The 17,532-nt window shown below is 38.8% G+C and overlaps 1 protein-coding gene across 3 annotated transcripts in view; it reads left to right on the top strand.

The window, feature by feature from the left end:
- The first annotated feature begins 10 nt into the window (after positions 1-10).
- SPG11 (SPG11 vesicle trafficking associated, spatacsin) overlaps positions 11-17,532 on the top strand; it is a 40,317-nt gene continuing 22,795 nt past the window's right edge. For all 3 annotated transcript variants that reach the window (XR_006166560.1, XM_042803790.1, XM_042803789.1), the window contains exons 1-21: positions 11-279; positions 1,317-1,501; positions 2,276-2,503; positions 3,290-3,488; positions 4,061-4,198; positions 4,927-5,390; positions 5,635-5,780; positions 6,839-6,971; positions 7,335-7,490; positions 8,781-8,959; positions 9,131-9,307; positions 9,783-9,854; positions 10,285-10,412; positions 11,089-11,267; positions 11,753-11,960; positions 12,496-12,699; positions 13,641-13,747; positions 14,542-14,687; positions 15,502-15,663; positions 16,410-16,476; positions 16,968-17,133. Coding sequence is in view for 2 of the 3 variants with exons in the window: in XM_042803790.1 (XP_042659724.1) it covers positions 68-279; positions 1,317-1,501; positions 2,276-2,503; positions 3,290-3,488; positions 4,061-4,198; positions 4,927-5,390; positions 5,635-5,780; positions 6,839-6,971; positions 7,335-7,490; positions 8,781-8,959; positions 9,131-9,307; positions 9,783-9,854; positions 10,285-10,412; positions 11,089-11,267; positions 11,753-11,960; positions 12,496-12,699; positions 13,641-13,747; positions 14,542-14,687; positions 15,502-15,663; positions 16,410-16,476; positions 16,968-17,133 (3,656 nt within the window). In the remaining variant the exon portion in view is untranslated. The remainder of the gene's footprint in view (positions 280-1,316; positions 1,502-2,275; positions 2,504-3,289; positions 3,489-4,060; positions 4,199-4,926; positions 5,391-5,634; positions 5,781-6,838; positions 6,972-7,334; positions 7,491-8,780; positions 8,960-9,130; positions 9,308-9,782; positions 9,855-10,284; positions 10,413-11,088; positions 11,268-11,752; positions 11,961-12,495; positions 12,700-13,640; positions 13,748-14,541; positions 14,688-15,501; positions 15,664-16,409; positions 16,477-16,967; positions 17,134-17,532) is intronic.

Raw genomic sequence — 17,532 nt, 5'->3', positions numbered from 1 at the left:
TCCCGTCCAAGATGGCGGCGGGCTGGGGCACCTGCTAGGCCGGGGGCGGTGGCTCTCGCTGAGGAGGATGGAGGGGGCGAAGCGGGAGCTGCGCGTATTGCTGGCGTCCCTCTCGGGGGAGGCGCGGAATTCCCTGCGGGACGCAGCCTGTGTCCGGCTAAGCAGGGGCCAGGACGCTCTGGGCAGCCTCCTGGTCCCTGGTGGGATCTACCTGGAGTCCCTGGTGCCGGGCGGAGGCGGCCGGGCCAGGGGCACCGTCCTCCCAGGAGCCTGGGCTGAGTAAGTGGCGGGGGGCGAGCGGGGGAAGGGGAGGTTGGGAGGAACCCCCCCGGCGTCGCTCTGGTTTGGTGAGAGGCGCCGGCTGGGCCCCAGGGGCTGGGGGGCCTCCCCTAAAGGGAGCGGCCCCGCAGAGCCCCGAAAGCTGCAGGAGACTGAGGGGGGACTTCCAAACCCTGCCTTGGGATTGGAGGCTCTCCACTTAAAATCCCATTGCTGGAGGGGATGGTGATTTGTATCTACTTATTTGTGTAGTCGTGGGTGTATTCATTATAGCAGATCAAAAACAAGCCAAAAAAAACCCCAAAATCACCTGGTTTGTTTTGTTCCTGGCTTAAAATTCTGGCTTAAAATTTCATAGCGCCCTGACTGCTTGACTACCTTGTCTCCTGGTCAGGGGCAAGCTCTCGTACGTGACAGTCAGCGACCACAAGGTGTTTTTAATCTGCTTTAGTAGCTTTGAATGCTGAGTCAAAACCACAATCTCATTGCAATTTTAAACATCTGCAGTGTCAAGCAATGCTGGCACGGTGCTCTAGCCTCATGTTTCACTGCACCATCCAAAGGGGCCTTTTGCTGTTTCCTCTCTGCCCGCTCCCCTCTCCATACGAGAGCGTGTGTGGAGTCACACACCTGAAGAGTTTCTCAGCCCAAGCAGCGGGAAGGCAAAACGTGTGGAAATGGGCAATATGCTCTGCTTCTTCCTAGCTGGCTGTGCTGATGTTCCTCCTCCTAGAAGAAGTCCTGAAGCAGAGCATCGCTCACGTGGCAGGGATGACTAATGGCAAGAAACACACAAGGGTAGAAAATCCCGTCATTCTTGAGAGAAGTGGCGGATTCCTCCAGCGCTGTCTTGCGTTGCAGTCTCTGTTAGGGATGAAATGTGTTCTAGTATTGGGGAGGGATGGGGCAGCAGCAGAATCTTTACTGCAAAAGATTAAATTATACTGACCATCATTAGTACACTTCCAGAACTGTTCAGTGTATGAAATGTGGAAAGAGAATAAGGTCAATAAACATACTGGATGTTGTATCTTCAGCTTCATGTGGGAGAATACAGAAGATGATGATCTGCAAGCAGACAAGACAAAAATACTGGCTCTCACTAAGAGTCATGAACTGTTTGTCTATGAATTCACTATAGAAGATGGAAAATACAACCCGATTTCCCTGCACAGTTGTAAGGAAGATACATTTAAAAAGCTCGTTGAAGTTAAAAACATTAGTGAGTAAATTTCAATGTGTATTCCATATGTGAAATTATTATAGGTCTATTTCTGCTTCACCTGGCAAAACAAATCAAGGCAGTAGGATTGAACACTAGGGATGTGTCTAATACTTTCGCACTGATTTAAAGTGATCAGTAGCAGTATTAATGAACCTGAAAAATAATAGTGACATTTCTGTATTCAAAGATAACATTAAACTGTTGTTGGGTAAGGTGTTTGGATGATACAAAATTAAAAATAAACTTCAATAAAACATACACATATAACCCTGCAATCTCAGACGTTCCCTTTAATATTGGAACTGATGGGAAGAAAACATCCTCCCTAATCCTGCAAGGGCTAACTTTGCATTTAGTCTTATGTTCTGTGATTATCAAATTTCGGGTACAGTTAGAATGCACAGCCTTTGCAGGACCTACACCTTTGATGTTTTACATGCTCTTAAGCAGTATCCCTTGCTAAAGTATTTTTATTTCCAAGGATTGTAACTCTTCAGTGCTGGCTGAAATACTATTTGGTGAAGATTTTTCACGTTCTTCATAGTATTGTCTAAATATAAAAAGCCTGCACTGTTTTAGGAAACTGTTCCAAAATTAGTGCTCCTGACACCAAAAGTGAGATTTAAAACAAAACAAGCCCACCCCTTGCCAATCCCATCTTCTATTAAGATGGTAGCAGAGGCAATGAATTTGAGCTGTGATTTCCTGAGATATCTTTACACATCAGAAGTACCAGATTGTTATAATCCTAAAATATCTTTAAATTTACAGGTCTGTCTTCAATTTTCTCTTTGAGAATACTGTCTTTCGAAAACAACAAATGCATACTTCTGCTCAATAAGTTTATTGTTGTGCATCTTACCTTTCCTGGGAAAGACTCATCGTTAGAGACGTGTGACTGCTTTACCCTTGATTTGCCTCCACAAGTTCTGGAAAGAATAACAGACACTCAGTTCTGCAGGGGGATCCTGTTTCTGTTAGATAGTTCTGGCTGGATTTGTATCCTTTGCAGTAGAGACAAGCTCTCAGTGTAAATGATCTGGAAGAACAAAGTCATTTTCTGTCAGGGTTAACCAGAAATTTCTTGACAGACATCACGTGTCTGTTTTGAAGATGTTTTCAATAAAGGGGTTGTGTAGCAAAGTGCTGATTAATGTAGTGAAAAATGCCATAGTCTTGCATCAAGTGTAGGTTCTCAGCATGCCACTGGAAATCTGTTTCACACGGAAGTAATGGCTTTCAGCGGTTTTGATATGTGGATCTGTGTATAACAGGCTTAAGTCTACTGTCATTAGTCTTTCTTTTCTTAATTAGATCCTCTAGAAATTATGTACAGATACGCAGGGAATCACAGCCTGGAAGCCAGATAGCTGTCTCCTCTGTTGTGATTGATCAGGAGCTCAGACCCGGCAGACTGTTCCATAAGGTGCTCAACTTTAACCTATTCTTTGTCAGTTTTTTCCTGACATGTATGTAAAAGAATGCAATAAATTCAGGCTGCTTTTTACTCCTAGTTTATAACTGCTGATATATACTTGTCCCAGTTTGCTTCTAGGTATAAATTAACTCTTTTGAGATGGCACAAGTTGTGTTTTTGTGCAGCACCTGGCACAATTTGCCTCTGATCCTCACCGAGCTTCGAATGCGCTTGTAGAACAAACAATTCTAAATGTTTTGTTGTGCAGAGATTGACTTGGACCACAAAATTAACAGAAATTTACCGTATTTCCCTTCTTGTTTGTTGGATAATCTGAGGCTTGGTGTTTTCTTTGACGCTGTTTAAAGACGTATTTGACTCTTTTGATGGTGCAAACCTAGCAAACGTCAACGTAGCGCTCTGCCAGGGAGGCGCGCAGGACGAGGGCAGGAGCCCAGCCATCGCTTCGCCACTCACGGCGGTCAAAGTGTCGCACGACCTCAGTCTCGCTGTGATCACCAGTTCTTCCAACTGTGCCACCTCTGTGGATCTAAACAGGTACTTCAGGTATGTTTGCAGCAGAATTCCTCAGTGAAAGTTTGGAGTACCACTAACATTAAAAGGTGCCTAATCTCGGTCCTATAATAGTTGAGATGCCATCAGCTTTTTATTTTGAGTTCTGGCTCTGTGGTAGAGCAGAAATTTCATATTTCTTTAACAATTGCCCATTATTATTTGCTCCACTATATGCTCTGTTGTTTTAACAAATACAAAACCTTTGTATTGGACTTTATACTTTTTTTTCTAGGAAGATTAGGATGCGTGTTGTCAATTAGTGCCAGTGGTGGCTGGTAGCACCTTTTAGAAATACTGGAGGGTGTAGGATTGTTAAACTATTGTGATACAGATTTATTGATTTTGCTTGATAAATTGGGACTAGGTTGTAATTTAGAGGTGGTGTCCACCTCAAAGGAAGAAGCATTGGGTTTTGATGGCTTATCTGGATACATTTTTGTCAGTGCTCTTAATCTAATAGACAACTGCTTTGCTGATAGCTCCTGGACAAGTTAACCATGAAGGGAAAAAAAAAAAAATCTTAAATAATCTGAGAGAGGTGAAATTTAATTATTTCTTCACAGGCAGTTCCCTGAGCATTTGCTCTGCAAGAGAGATTCTGAAAATCTTCCAGTGAAGCCTCCTGAAGGACTCGATGAGGATGACCTCGCCAGTTCTGACTATAGCATGGAGCTTTTGTCATTGCCTTTCCGCACAGACAGGTACATAATGAAAATACTTTTTAAAACAGGCTGAGTTTTGCCTCTAGATCATTGATTAATAAACTGCTGATTTCTTTTTTTTTTTTTTTTCAATTGTAGTTGTGGCAGGTAAAATCAGCTCATTCTGCTTTAAATCTTTTGAATGTTAGGATGATGTTAGGAAGTGGGCCGAGACAACTTTACATGTTATTGAACAGCTTCCAAATAGTAATTGCTGTTTAGGGTGCTGCCTTTGGTTTGAACCAGTACTGACAGATTTTTGTATTCCAAGTATTTTACAGTTTCTTGTGTGTTTAGCACACATGAGTACATGTGGACTTGAAAATATTTTGTGTTCAGGTAAGACATTTTAACTGTGGTGTGACCCGTAGTGTTAGAGGTATTAATATGAATAAAATAGGCTAGTTATAACTTGATGTAAGTGCAATAAATACTCAATTCTGGAATTTTTTTTTTTTTTAATTGATGGAATTTTAAGTAAGGAAAGGAAAATTTTCTACTAAGAATGCTCAGCTTCATGGATGTCAGCTAGTGCAGCTGTGATCATTCGGCTACAGTGTTTAAACAGGAATGAACAGGACATGTTAAGGTTGAAATGCAAGATGCTGTATGGAATCTGTAAGCTTAAAATGCATATTATTTAACTGAAGAAACTTTAAAAATTTATTTATCTGCATTGTTCTTGGAGTGATGCCTGGTATTACAGGTAACTTCTTTCTTCATCCCAGGTCCTGGAGGGCACATTTATCCTCACTATGTGATAGAGTAAGGAGAAGACGACCAGGTTCTCCAGATTTGGTGAATGACTTGAATTTACCTTGGTATCAGTTTTTTACCCATCTTGAAGATCATGATCCTGAGATCTATGAAAATTCTGAGAAGATGGTGGCTTTTGTTCCACGAGCTGTTAAGTGGGCCCCTTCCAAACCAGTACAAAGTGCTGGTACAAACCTCAGCAATGCAAGACAGCGATGGAAACAGATCCCCATAGAAGCACCACAAGAAGTGGTGAAACTGGAGTGTAAATTGGTAACTGGAGTTAAAGCCCTGTTTGTTGTATTAACAAATGACAAAGGAGTGACCCTTGCTCTCTGGGATTTTGAGTCGCAAGATGTGACGTATTACTACTTTGGCAAAAACAGTGTTTACGTGGATTGCAGTGAAGAGGTGCCGTTATGTCTGCTTCTGACAGGTGAGGGGATTTTTCATATAATTGTTCTGATATAGCCTTCAGAGAAAAACTTTGTTTTTCTAGTGCTTTTCTTTCCTGTCTGCCTGGCTGCTGTTGGGTAGTTTCCAAAGCGTTCTTGCTGAGGTGAAATCCAGAGCCACGGCAGCTTTGAGTCATTAATTTGGGTAAGGGGCAGTGGGTAGAAATGTTGTTTTGTTGCAACTTGCTTATATATTTTTAATTGTGGTTTGATTCTTTTGTTTAGAGCATGGTCTCTCCTTAGTTCTGTTTGGTTTAACTCAAGAAGAGTTTTTGAATAGATTGATGATATATGGCAGCGCTGGAGTTGTAGATTCTGTTTGTCATCTCAATGGATGGGAACGATGTTCGATTCCAATACATGCGCTAGAGGTAAAGAAATTTATTTCATGTCTTACAGATAACAAAAATACTTATTTAAAGCAATGAATGCAGTTTATCATGTTAATGATGTTCTTAGACACAATTAAGAGTATGCCTCGGTAACCTAGCAGCAAAAAGTAGTGGTTGAGCTATTAAATAAACAATTAAAAAAAATTAATAACCCAGATGAGTAACCCAAAAGATGAAATACAACAACAAAGTTAACTCACATTAAAAAAATAATAATTTTTTTAAACTAAGCAATGCTCAAAACTCCCTCTTAATTGGATCCAAAAGCATTTTTGCTGATTTCAGCAGCTGGTTTTGCCCTCTTGCAAAATGTCAAATATTAAAATAAATCCTTGGAACTAGATTTTTATTTTTATCATACCACTCTTGTAAAGGCAAGAGGATAACTTAAAGCCACCAAAGCTTGGTATCCCTTAACAATAGGTGACAAAATGTTCTAAATGTACCAGACCACAAAACACATTTCCCTGTGTCTCTGTGGTTTTCCAGTGCTCTAGTTCTAATTTTAGATGACAGAGATCCTTGTTTAGAAAAAAATATTGTTTCAGGAGTCTGGAACTCTGTAACAGTCTGTCCACATGATCATTCAGTACGTTCTCAGTTTGTGCTGAACAATGTGGCTGTGTTTGGAAGGAGGGAGCTTAGATGAAGACATTTGGTAGGGTTCTTTTGGTTTTATTTGAAGAGTGTGATGGAAAGTGAATTGTTGGGAGGATCACAGCAATATTCAGTTGCTGTAAGCTTATTCAAAGTCCTAATTCTCACCGTACTTACGTTATATCCCAAATCAAACTATATAATTAATTGCTGAATTGGCATTTTGTCTCTGAAGATTCTGTGAAGCCTGGTAAAGGATCATGGCAGGTACTGGTCACCTTGTTATTTCAGGCTACAGGTGTTGCATATATTGTTTACATTTCTTCTTTTTTTCTGCATGTATGCTTTGTCACTGAGTATGAGGTAAAAATATTATCAGTAAGCATACAATATATATTTTTAGAATATATGAGTAATTGTTCTACTGCATGTTTGTCTAGGCAGGCTTGGAAAATCGTCAGCTAGACACGGTAGACTTATTTTTAAAAAGCAAAGAAAGTCTTTTCAATCTGTCTGCACCCAGCTCTGGGCCTCAACAGTCTACTGATAGTACATCCCAGTCTTATCTGAAAAGTAAGTAAATACTTTCAGCTATGCAGAGGTTTGCATTTAATTTCCCTTCTATTTATGGCTATGTGTTTGTAAAAACAGACTGATTTGCCTGTGCTCTTGTATGTTTGGATGATACTATATTGTAACTTCTCAACTTTTGGAAAATAAGAGAGAAATGGTGCATACTGGGGAGGGTTTGTTGTATTCTGATATTGACATTATAAGCATTTTGATATGAAGGCAAAGAATGTTACATATATTGTTTGACACATTTTGGAAGATTTTTGTAGCATACCTTTATGATTTTTAACTTAAATTTTAAATTTACATGATCAGTCATATGGTAGAATGCAGATATTTTAACTTTTTATGTAAATATTGCAGATTTGGAAGAGCTGAGGCCAGCTTTAAACTTGCTTTGCTCAGCGATCAAAGAAAGTGATATGGAGCCTCACAGTAAACACTTTTCTGAGCAGCTGCTAAACCTCACGTTGACTTTCCTTAGCAAGCAACTCGAAGAAATTTTCGTGCACACAGAGGGTAAGATTACTCATTTTGAATCATAGGTAGTAATGTAATGTGTCATTGTTTATGTAAGTAAGAACAACTAATTTTTTTTAATTAAAAACCTCAATTTGCATAGAAGTAACAAAAAAAAATATGCTAGAGTTAAGTGAATGAAAAATGTCATTTAAAGGGAAACACGAGAAATTAATCTGACTATAGTATCTGTGTTAGCACAAACAACTGTGGTCAGGCTGCCAGATCGGACAGGATCCTGTCAGCAGGATCAGCTGGGGATGCAGAGGAGCGGCAGAATGAGACTTTCAGGCTGTTGCTGGAGACTTGGATGGTAATGCTGTTAAATGGCTTGAGCTGAGCCCTCAGCTGCTTGCTCTTTTCTCAGTGCCACCACTTGAAATATTCTGGCACAAATATTTGTGTGGCTGTGGAATGGAATAGACTAGTTTAAGAAACTGATACGGCTGAAAAAAATAGCCTACCAGGTTATTTTTTTATTTGGAGCACTTCCCAGTCCAATTTACTGTATGGCAACACAGTCACACGTCCCAGTATAACCCAAGGGCTGGCACAGCAGCCAGAAGTAGTGTCTGATGGGGGTTGCAGACTGGATGTGGGAGTGCATGCCTGCTTCTGCTGGCACAGTTCCTGAAATGCTGCTCTTTGATCTACAGCCTAGAAGGTACAAGAATAGAATAAGAACTGGTATACTAGCGGAGTATTAAAATGACAGAATTCCATATTAAAATGATACGTCCTAACGTACAGTGTGCTGTGCTGTTGCATGGGTCTGAATTGCTGTCTCAGTGATGCTTTTTAGTCTTTGGACCAATAGGCTATACATATTAAAGCAGAACTGATTTCTTCTGATAGTAAAAGGTGCAGACCATTAAGTGTTATTATTAATCTTTTTTCCTACATGATTTTTAGTAGTCTTTGTTTCTTCCTACATGAACGTTATGGTTAAAAGTCCCTGCATTTTAAATGGGACTTATTTGACTAATTATTGGTGGGATTAATAAAAAAATTCAGTTCTCGTTTACTTGTCCCTGAAGGGGAGAAGACATCAGTGGGGATGGGGGACCTCTGTGGAGCCCTGGTAGGATTGTGCCTGTATCCTGACAGTTGGCTGCTGGTGGTGGAGGTACCAGTACCCGTACAGGTGCAGTTGCAGTACAGAGCTGATGTGCCCTTTCCTCTGAGATGTGTTCTGTTTATTCGTCAGGGGAGTGCATTCAACACTGCTGAGCAGTAAAAGTGCTGCATTGTTAATTTGTGTTTAACTGATACCTTGGATGCTCTTGACAGAACCTGATGAATTCATGCAGAAGAGTGCAGATATTTTAACTGATTACATTATTAAACTTAGAAAATTTCTGAGAAAATATCCTCGACCACAAACAAATACAGTACACACAGGAGGTGATCTTGATGAAGACCTGCCTGAATTAGAAGAAAGCCACATGTGGGAAAAACTGACACCAGAGGTAAAAATGAGTAACCCTTTTCTTACTATTCTTACTAAATATATTTAAGGAAATTATTAATATGGAAATGTCTTTAAACTATTGGGGGGAAAAAATCAATGTAGGGATTATAAAGATAGTAACACTGAAGATTAATGACATCAGTTGATTTAATTTTTTCCCCCCTTCTAGGAAGTCATTGCTGAGGCCATCTTAAGCAACAAAATGCCAGAGGCTCAGGCCTTCTTCCGAATGCATCAGCATCCTGCTCAAAGTCTTCAAGAATTTATTCAGACAGGTTTGAGTCTGGTCTATGACCGTCTCCTGAAGGACAATACAGGAGAGGCCTCAGAACTTTTAAGAAATATGGTGAGAGGTGTTCAGTAAGCATGCTGATAGCTCTTAACACTTCTTTATGACTAACGAAATAAATGAATGGTGAGAGTATGGGGAGCATGTAGGTGTCATATGGAGGTATTGATTCTACCACATACATGTATTACAGTGAAAATTAACTTGTTTTAAAGAGCTACTTTGGTCACTAATGCCTTCAGAATGCTGAGGGAGCCTGTTTATGAATGTGTATTGACTGATGTCATGATCAGCAAAGTGTAAAGGGGGTTCTGGCAAGTCAGGTATTAGAGGGTGCACATTTTCTATCCAGACACGCTGGAAGCATCACACAGATCAGTGGGTTATTATGGCATCTCTAGTATCTGGGGAATATCACGAGCATGCTTGTAAAAGGTTGTGTGCTTTGGGAAGAAGGCTGGTGCATTTATTCTGTCAATGTACAGCTGCATTTGTACAGTTTACGTACAATGAGTAACCTCTTTTTCGTTAGGGCTTTGATGTGAAGGAGGAACTGCATAAGATATGCTTCTACACAGTTGATAAACATGTACGAGATTTGTTGGTAAGTGTAGAAAAGTTTTTTTGTCTCACAGATGTTTCAGGTCTGAAGTCTGATGTGTACTTACGCTGAGAGAAAGCATTGTATTGAACACGCTTTCAGAATGGGAACAGACAGGTTTTGTCCCTGCATCCTTGCAGTGCAGTTGCTGAAATATGTCACTGACACGCCTGTGTTCTTCTGTATTTGCAGTTAAAGTAAAAATGGGTTAAAATATCGTTTCTTTGTCCTGGCTCAGATCTAGTTCTCATCTGTTTGCACACAGTATGAAGTCCTGGCCCTTTTGTAATTTAAGTGTATTGACCTCAATGCTTCCATCATTTTTTCTACAGTTGGTTAACTCTTTACGCTTGCAGGATCATTTACAACTTTAATGTATTATAAGTAGAGTAAAAAAATGTAATTGGAGGTAATACTTTAATTTGAATTAAAGGTGAAAGTTTTACGAGAAGAAAATTATTTTTCTGAAAAAGAGAAGAAAATGATAGACTTTGTGCATCAGGTTGAAAGCTTTTACTCGGAATCCTTCCAAGAAAATAAAGAGATTCAATCTCTTTCCAGGTAATGTGGGTTATCAGTTTTAATTATTAATTTATAATGTTAATAGGATTTAAAATATGATAGCTTCTACATTCCATATGATTTGCTGCACTAACAAATATAGTCTCCTGTAATTTCATTAATTTCACACTGGTCTTCAGTTGCAGAAATAAGAGGCAGTGTGGGAACTGATTACTTTTCTCGTTAATGTAACAATTGCTGTCGTGTTCTTTCCAGACTAAGTCATGACGTACTATCATCAGTGTAACAGAGGTCTTCTGTTCATGTCATCATCACCATAAATGAAGTACTTTTAATAACAAATTATCTTATTACGTTTATTAATCAAATGAAACACGTTCAGGTGGAATGTTTGCTCTATTTTTGAATTATAATATTAATAATATAGCAAACTTAAGTAACCTAGAAAAATAATTTTGCAGTTAAGTAATTGTAAAAATGTTAGAATACTTTTCACTTGCTGTCAATTTCATAAAAATGAGATAATTCCTTGCTCATTGCTCTCACGTGCACTCTCAGACTTTTAGCTGAAGTAAGTCCCTTTACCACTTCCAGAACTCTCTTCAGAATGGACTAGCAAAATTTATTGAGCCTTTCATCATCTTCTATTTATTACATTGTGGACTGTTTTTTAAAAGAGAACTAGAAAACATCCTAATTCAATACTCCATTGCAGTTTCAAGAACTGGAGAAAGGAACAAGACTTTTCCAGACACGCAGCTGTTCTCGACTCGTTGCTGAATTGTGATAGACATCAGGCTCACAACAGGAGAGTCAGGGTGATGTTTAACTGGGCTCAGTGGTGGGATGAGCTTACTCAGGAAATGGTTCTTCTCCCCAGAAAACCACGCCAAGGCAAGTATTCTGGTAATGAGGATGTAAATGAAATTGTGAATTAAAAATCTGTCCTTTATATAGTATATTGCAGTTGTGTAGGAGCGGCACTGATACAACTGAAGTTGTGTGCTGCCACAGTAGGTCACTTACTCTTTGTCGGTGAAAATGGGTAAATGATGTGTTTTCATCCTGTTGTGTTCTCGCAGGGAGCTGTGGTTTTCCTGGAGAGAAAAGTTTGGAACTAGCTCAAAGGGACTTGTCTAATGCATGGCCACTTGATGTAAATGTCGTACTCTGCTACAGTCTGTAAAGCTTATTACACTGTAGTATTACATTTAGCTTTTCCATCATAAAGCTCTAAGAAGCTGTAACACTATACTTAATCTCAGCATCATATTTGCAACCGTTCATTGAAAATATGTACATGTATAAAGAAATGACAGTATTTCCCTAAGGAGTGTGTGTTTGTGCTGGTTTCATCACTTTGCCTTTTTGAAACGCAGAACTCAAGACGTGTAATCCTGAGGTTCTTTGGATGCACTTGACAGCCCAGCATGATTGGCTTAATATTTGTTCATGGATTGAAGAATTTGAGCCCAACCAGACTTTGTGTGGACAAGCTAACTGGCCCCCTCTTACTCCAGACATTATTGACCGGAACATGTTATGTAGTAGCTATATGAGAAATGATATATTAAACAAGCTGGCTAGGTATGTGCCCCTCATGCATTATACTAACTTTCTATCATATGTGAAGCCAAAAATCAGATAGTTATAGAAGTACATGTTAAGAAAATCTTTGATACGTATTAATTTTTATATTGCAGTTAGCACCCTTTTTTGAAACAGCACAAATCCATTAATAAATTTAATTATAGTCTTGTCCTTGCACTTCCTATTATCTGAAGATAGTTAGAAACATGAAAGCAATAGAAATCCTCTGTCAGCCCTTCAATCTTTCATGGTGATATATTCCTGATGCCCATTTTAAAGCAAGGGAGAAAATGCTAAGCACACAGCATTTCACTCTTCATGCCTCATTCTCTGCAGTGAACTGTAGTAACTACGATATTGTTTGAGCACTATCGAATGTATTTGGGCGTGTTGTGTTTGCCTCAATAGTGAAGTAGTCCCCTAGAAAGGAAGGTTTGCTTTATAATTTTAAACTGAAAACACCCTTCAGAACTTGGTAAAAAGATAACTGTCTAATCAGTGCTTGTGCTTTTTCTCTTCTATTCTCTGATAGAAATGGAATTTTTGTCCATTCTGAGTTGGAAGATTTCGAACTGCTGCTCCAAAGACTGTCTTACCTTGGGGGAGTACTGCAAAATCCTCACCCTGTTCCAAAATACAGTGCTGCAAACGGTTTGGACTTCCATGCTCGTTTTGTCCTTCACTGTTTAGAACATAATTTGCAGTATCTGTTATACACTTACTTAGACTATTACAGGTATGGATACTTTTCATCCCTTAAATCTCATGCAGATTTAAATAATGAAACACAGTTTTAACAGTTGGCAGTAAGAGTTTTGCTTGACCCTTCCTGTTTGGTGAGAAAGACTACTTGGATCACAACACTCATTTAATGAAAAACTGTGGGATGGTGTGTTAGGTGTCATGATGTATTTTGAAGCTTTATTGAGCTTGTCTTGTCGATATTAATTTGTGTGTCAGTCATCAGATGATGACGGACAAAGGAAACAAATTATACTTGTAATTAGTATAATGCTATAAGCAATACAGTCTTAAATGAGCCAAGACAACTTTTCTTCAGAAACTCTCTCACTTGAGCACAAGTATGAGTTAATTCTTGGTACATTCACAAATAAAAAAATTGCTGGTTTCCATCTACGCTAGGATTACTTGGGATTCGAAGGAGATACCTTGAGATTTTTAGGTATTGGAACTATATGAATACTTTCCACTTAATCAATACTTTGCAGATGAAATTTCTCCACTCCAGTCTAACAGTGTAATTATTAATAAGGTAAAAGTGGGCCAGAAAAAAAAATCGATAAATCGTTTGTTTGTATAACCAGTTTTAGTTTACATAAAATATTTAGTCTATGCAGAATAGTATATGTGCATCAAGTCTCTTCGTTGGGAAGTGTTTGGGGTTGTCAGGTGTGGAACTATTACTTTGATTTACGGAAGCAAGCAAGCACAGAAACATCATCTTTAAGAAGGGAACTGTCAGCAATGCCCTGTCAGCTAAAGCTGTATGTCTTGTGGACAAGGGTGATGTGATCTGACTCCTTCATAAGAATGGATGAAATAAGTCACTGTAACACCAAGTCAAATGCTCTTAATTTTTAATGCAGTGTTATACTGGGGAAGAGGATGATTCCAAATACGGTATTTTCACTGTGCTGCTACTCATCTTATTTACAGTTTAACTCCTTCGAATTGCCCTATTTTGGATAACAAGGAATTGCATGAAGCGCATCCCTGGTTTGAATTCCTTGTGCAGTGTCGAGGGGTTGCCAGTAATCCACGAGGTAGGAGCCTGGCCTCGCTCGAGAGGTGGTGCCACGTTCATTCTGCTAGCTGAGTATTTGGCACAGCTGGGTTTAATTCTCTGCTCCGCTGCAAACTTTTTTTTGGACCCTTGCAAATCTCGTACATGTGCATCAGTTCCTTATCTCTAAAATGTGGATTATAATTCTTATTTACACTGTACATAAAGATTTGGAGGCTACAGATATGTCAGAAGTATTTTGTGTATGATCATCATTACCTCCAACTTGATTATATTTCCAACAGCTTGAACAGAGGGAGCACTTCTAAGAAAATTCATATACTATTAGAATTAAAGCTTCCTCTAGTTCTTGTGGTCCATTTTGACTTCTCTCCCCCCTGGATTATGTGTTTTCTCTTTTTTTTTTCATAATCATAATTGAAAATCAGTAGAATTTGTGCCCTTAACTCATTTCACTTCTTCTTAAAACATTTCATCTTTTGTAGAGTTACACACTAACAAATGATAAAAATAAGCCCAACTGAAGCTTTTTGAAAAGTGTAATCAGTATAGGTTAAAAAATTGAACCAATACAATGCTAAACTGTGGGACTCGATCCAAATCTGCGTAGGTGAAGCTGTGGTATGGAATCAGGGAAAGCTTAGTAAAATTTAGAACAGCTTGCCTGTATTTATAGGTAAATTGAGAAAAATCACTATTAACAAGAAAAAATAGAAAATTAATTTTTCGTAGGCATAGAACAGTTTCAGTGCATGATTTAATGATTTCATATTGGTTTTGCGTGAAATTAAATCTCACTTTTTTTCTTTTAAGATCCAAAGATGATTTTTCAGGCTAGTCTAGCAAATGCTCAGATCTTGATTCCTAGTAATCAAGCCAGTGTGAGTAGCATGCTACTGGAAGGACGTACACTACTAGCACTTGCTACAACAATGTATGCACCTGGAGGTATTGATCAGGTACTGTGTGCAATAAATTACTGATAAGCTTTTGGAGAAGGTCTCACGTGGTGTTGAAAACTCAAAGAATTACTTTAATAAAAATAAATATACTAATGCCATCATACAGTTTCTTCTCAGATGAAAATCTCTTTTCAGAGTTCCGTGTTTCAGCGTTAGTTGACCAAATGAAGCGCGTAGAGGGGTTTGGGGTGACGTGGTTTAGAAACAGCAGGGCACAGTGGCTCTGAGTTGGAGTGTGCTACTCCTTCCTAACAGTTACAGCTGAGAGTGTTTATAGGCACTTGTGTTCCTCAGATAGTTTTAGTCTGGAAAAATGTTTTCAATAAACTTTTAACATGGTGTGCCTCTATTTGTTAGACAACTGTCCCCGTTCTGTAGTCATTTGTGGGTTTTAAGTAAATGAAGCAATGAGTAACTGGACTGCCCTTCTGCTTGGATTTTTATTTTTAAAAGTCTGGACATGTATGAAAAACCTCAGCTTACTGGTTGCATTGTGTTAACCAGTTGCATTGTGCTATGGAGATCAAAAAGCACGTTATAAATGATTGTACTTTTAAAAGAAAAATGCTTGGTGTACCACATGAAGGAACGGAATTTTTTTTGATACATAGCACAATAACCTAAAACATCAGGTACAGTTGAAGATATGTCTAATATAACTTAGGAATCTACAGGAAAAAAATGATACTTTCTGTGTTGTTACCATATGTCAAATTCCCCCGAGGCATTGGCGCATTCAAAGACTGGTTTACCATTATCTCAATGCAGTTCCTTCTTCTTAATGAAATAATTTTGCTTCCTTGCAATGTAGGTTCTTCAGAATGAAGATACGGAAAAACCTCTGAAGAAAGTTGATCCACAGCTCTTAAAAATGGCGTTGACTCCTTACCCCAAGCTCAAGGCTGCTCTCTTTCCCCCGTGTACTTCGCATGGAATTTTGCCACCAGACATCTCTCTTTACCATCTTGTTCAGGTGCACAAAATGCTTCTTGGTAGTGCTTTTTGGAAGAACAAAAGTAAACTAAGAGAAGCTTGCTTTCAGCTGAAGCCTGGGGGGTGGGGCCCGTATGTTGTTGCCTTGGAACCCTTAAGTTGGAGCTAAAGTTTATAGCTTAATTCTAAACATTTTTTTTTTAAATGGTATCTAAATACTGTGAGTCTGGCTTCCCCCTGCTCCCCCAGACATGTAAAGACATCTGCAGTGCTTAACTTCAGCAGTCCTGGAATGGCAGAGAAGTGATATTCTTTCAGTGTTCAGTGGGCAGGCTGTTTAGTATTACAAAAATGGAAGTGTTGTCGAAGGGAAACTGAAATTTATGATTAAAGGATTGTGTCTCATGGAATGTCAGGACACATTTCTGGGCAAATGCCTTTTACTTCAGGTCTATGGTATGAGATAAACTGAAAGTTGGAAGAAATGCTATGAATTAATTCATTATTAGGAAAGTGTTTACTGAGATCACAGTTTAGCAAAATACTTCTGTCCTTTCCCTATTTCCTTAGAGCAATTCTAAGGCTGTCCGTGCACAGGTTTGCATTCTGGTCCTACGGAGTAGATGAATATGTACCTTTGAGAGAGAACTGTGCAAGATACATCACTGCTTGATAGCACAGGCCATTCCTGATTGTCTGCTGCTATAGCTCCCTAAAATATTCAGTAGTCTGGTCCAATGTGAAAATCTTAAGCTATCTCAATACATTTTTTTCCTAATCTTTCAGTCATTAGTGCCCTTTGATCCCACTAAATTATTTGGCTGGCAGTCAACGAATACTCTTGCTGTATCAGGTATGTTACTTTTCAAGTTTTATATGCGTTTCTAGCCTGAGTAGCTAGGATAAAATACCTTCCAGTGGAATGATTTGACAGGTAAACTTACTGAAAAGGCCATTTCTTTTACAAAAAAAATAGTGTAATTTACTAAAATTTTGTTTTGAAATTAAATCCTAGATAGGCTGCCTTTTTCCATTAAGCTCTTCACAGACAGATTTTTTTTCCTAAATATGTTATGAGATAGAAAAGCAGTATTTTCTTTCAAAAGCAAGTTGAAGGCCTAAGAAGTGATCGAGAGTTCAGATTTTACAATGAAAGTTGGAATTTCGGTGGGGCCTGGCTGTGCTGAATTTTGAATTAGAACAATTTTGAATTAGAACAAGTTGAATTAGAACAAGAGGAGAAGTATTTGATTGATTGTCAGCTCATGATTTGTTGCTGAAATCCATTTTCTATGTTTAATTCCACTGTTTACCAGCCCATAATAATGATGATATTCTTTCTAGATGCATCAAGTGACTTTCCCCATTTTTCATCCCCTGAACTGGTGAACAAATACGCTATAATGGAACGACTGGATTTTTTGTATTATTTGCACCATGGACGTCCGTCATTTGCTTTTGGTACATTTTTGGTCCAGCAGTTAGTAAAGAGCAAATCCCCCAAACAGTTGTAAGTCTTCTCGGAAATAATGGTCGGATGGTTCTTTTAAAGTTACAGTCTAGCACATGAAGTAACATTAATCCTCCCCATCAGCAAACAAGAGGTGTGCATTGCATCACTTGAAATTTTAGGTGTCCTCGGAATTTACTCAGTCTGTCATCAAGCAGGATAGGAATCAAATAGCACCTAAAAGAATGTGAGCTTTATTTTGAATTACCTAGCTAAAATCTCACAATGAAAGCAAGGAATGAAAAATGTTCCAGACATGCCAAACACAGGTAGGCTTTTCTTCTGGGGACCTGAGACTCTAGATCACCTTGTAGAAAAAAGATGCCCCTTTTCTTTGACATTTCCTAAGGATGACACTTCTTTAGTTAAATTAATAAGATGAATAATGTACTGGAGATT

This window comes from Tyto alba, unplaced genomic scaffold (assembly GCF_018691265.1).
Source record: "Tyto alba isolate M040663 unplaced genomic scaffold, T.alba_DEE_v4.0 Super-Scaffold_41, whole genome shotgun sequence".
NCBI classification, from domain to species: Eukaryota; Metazoa; Chordata; class Aves; order Strigiformes; family Tytonidae; genus Tyto; species Tyto alba.
The sequence above is the reverse complement of the archived record's forward strand: the minus strand, read 5'-3'. Positions and strand labels throughout refer to the sequence as shown.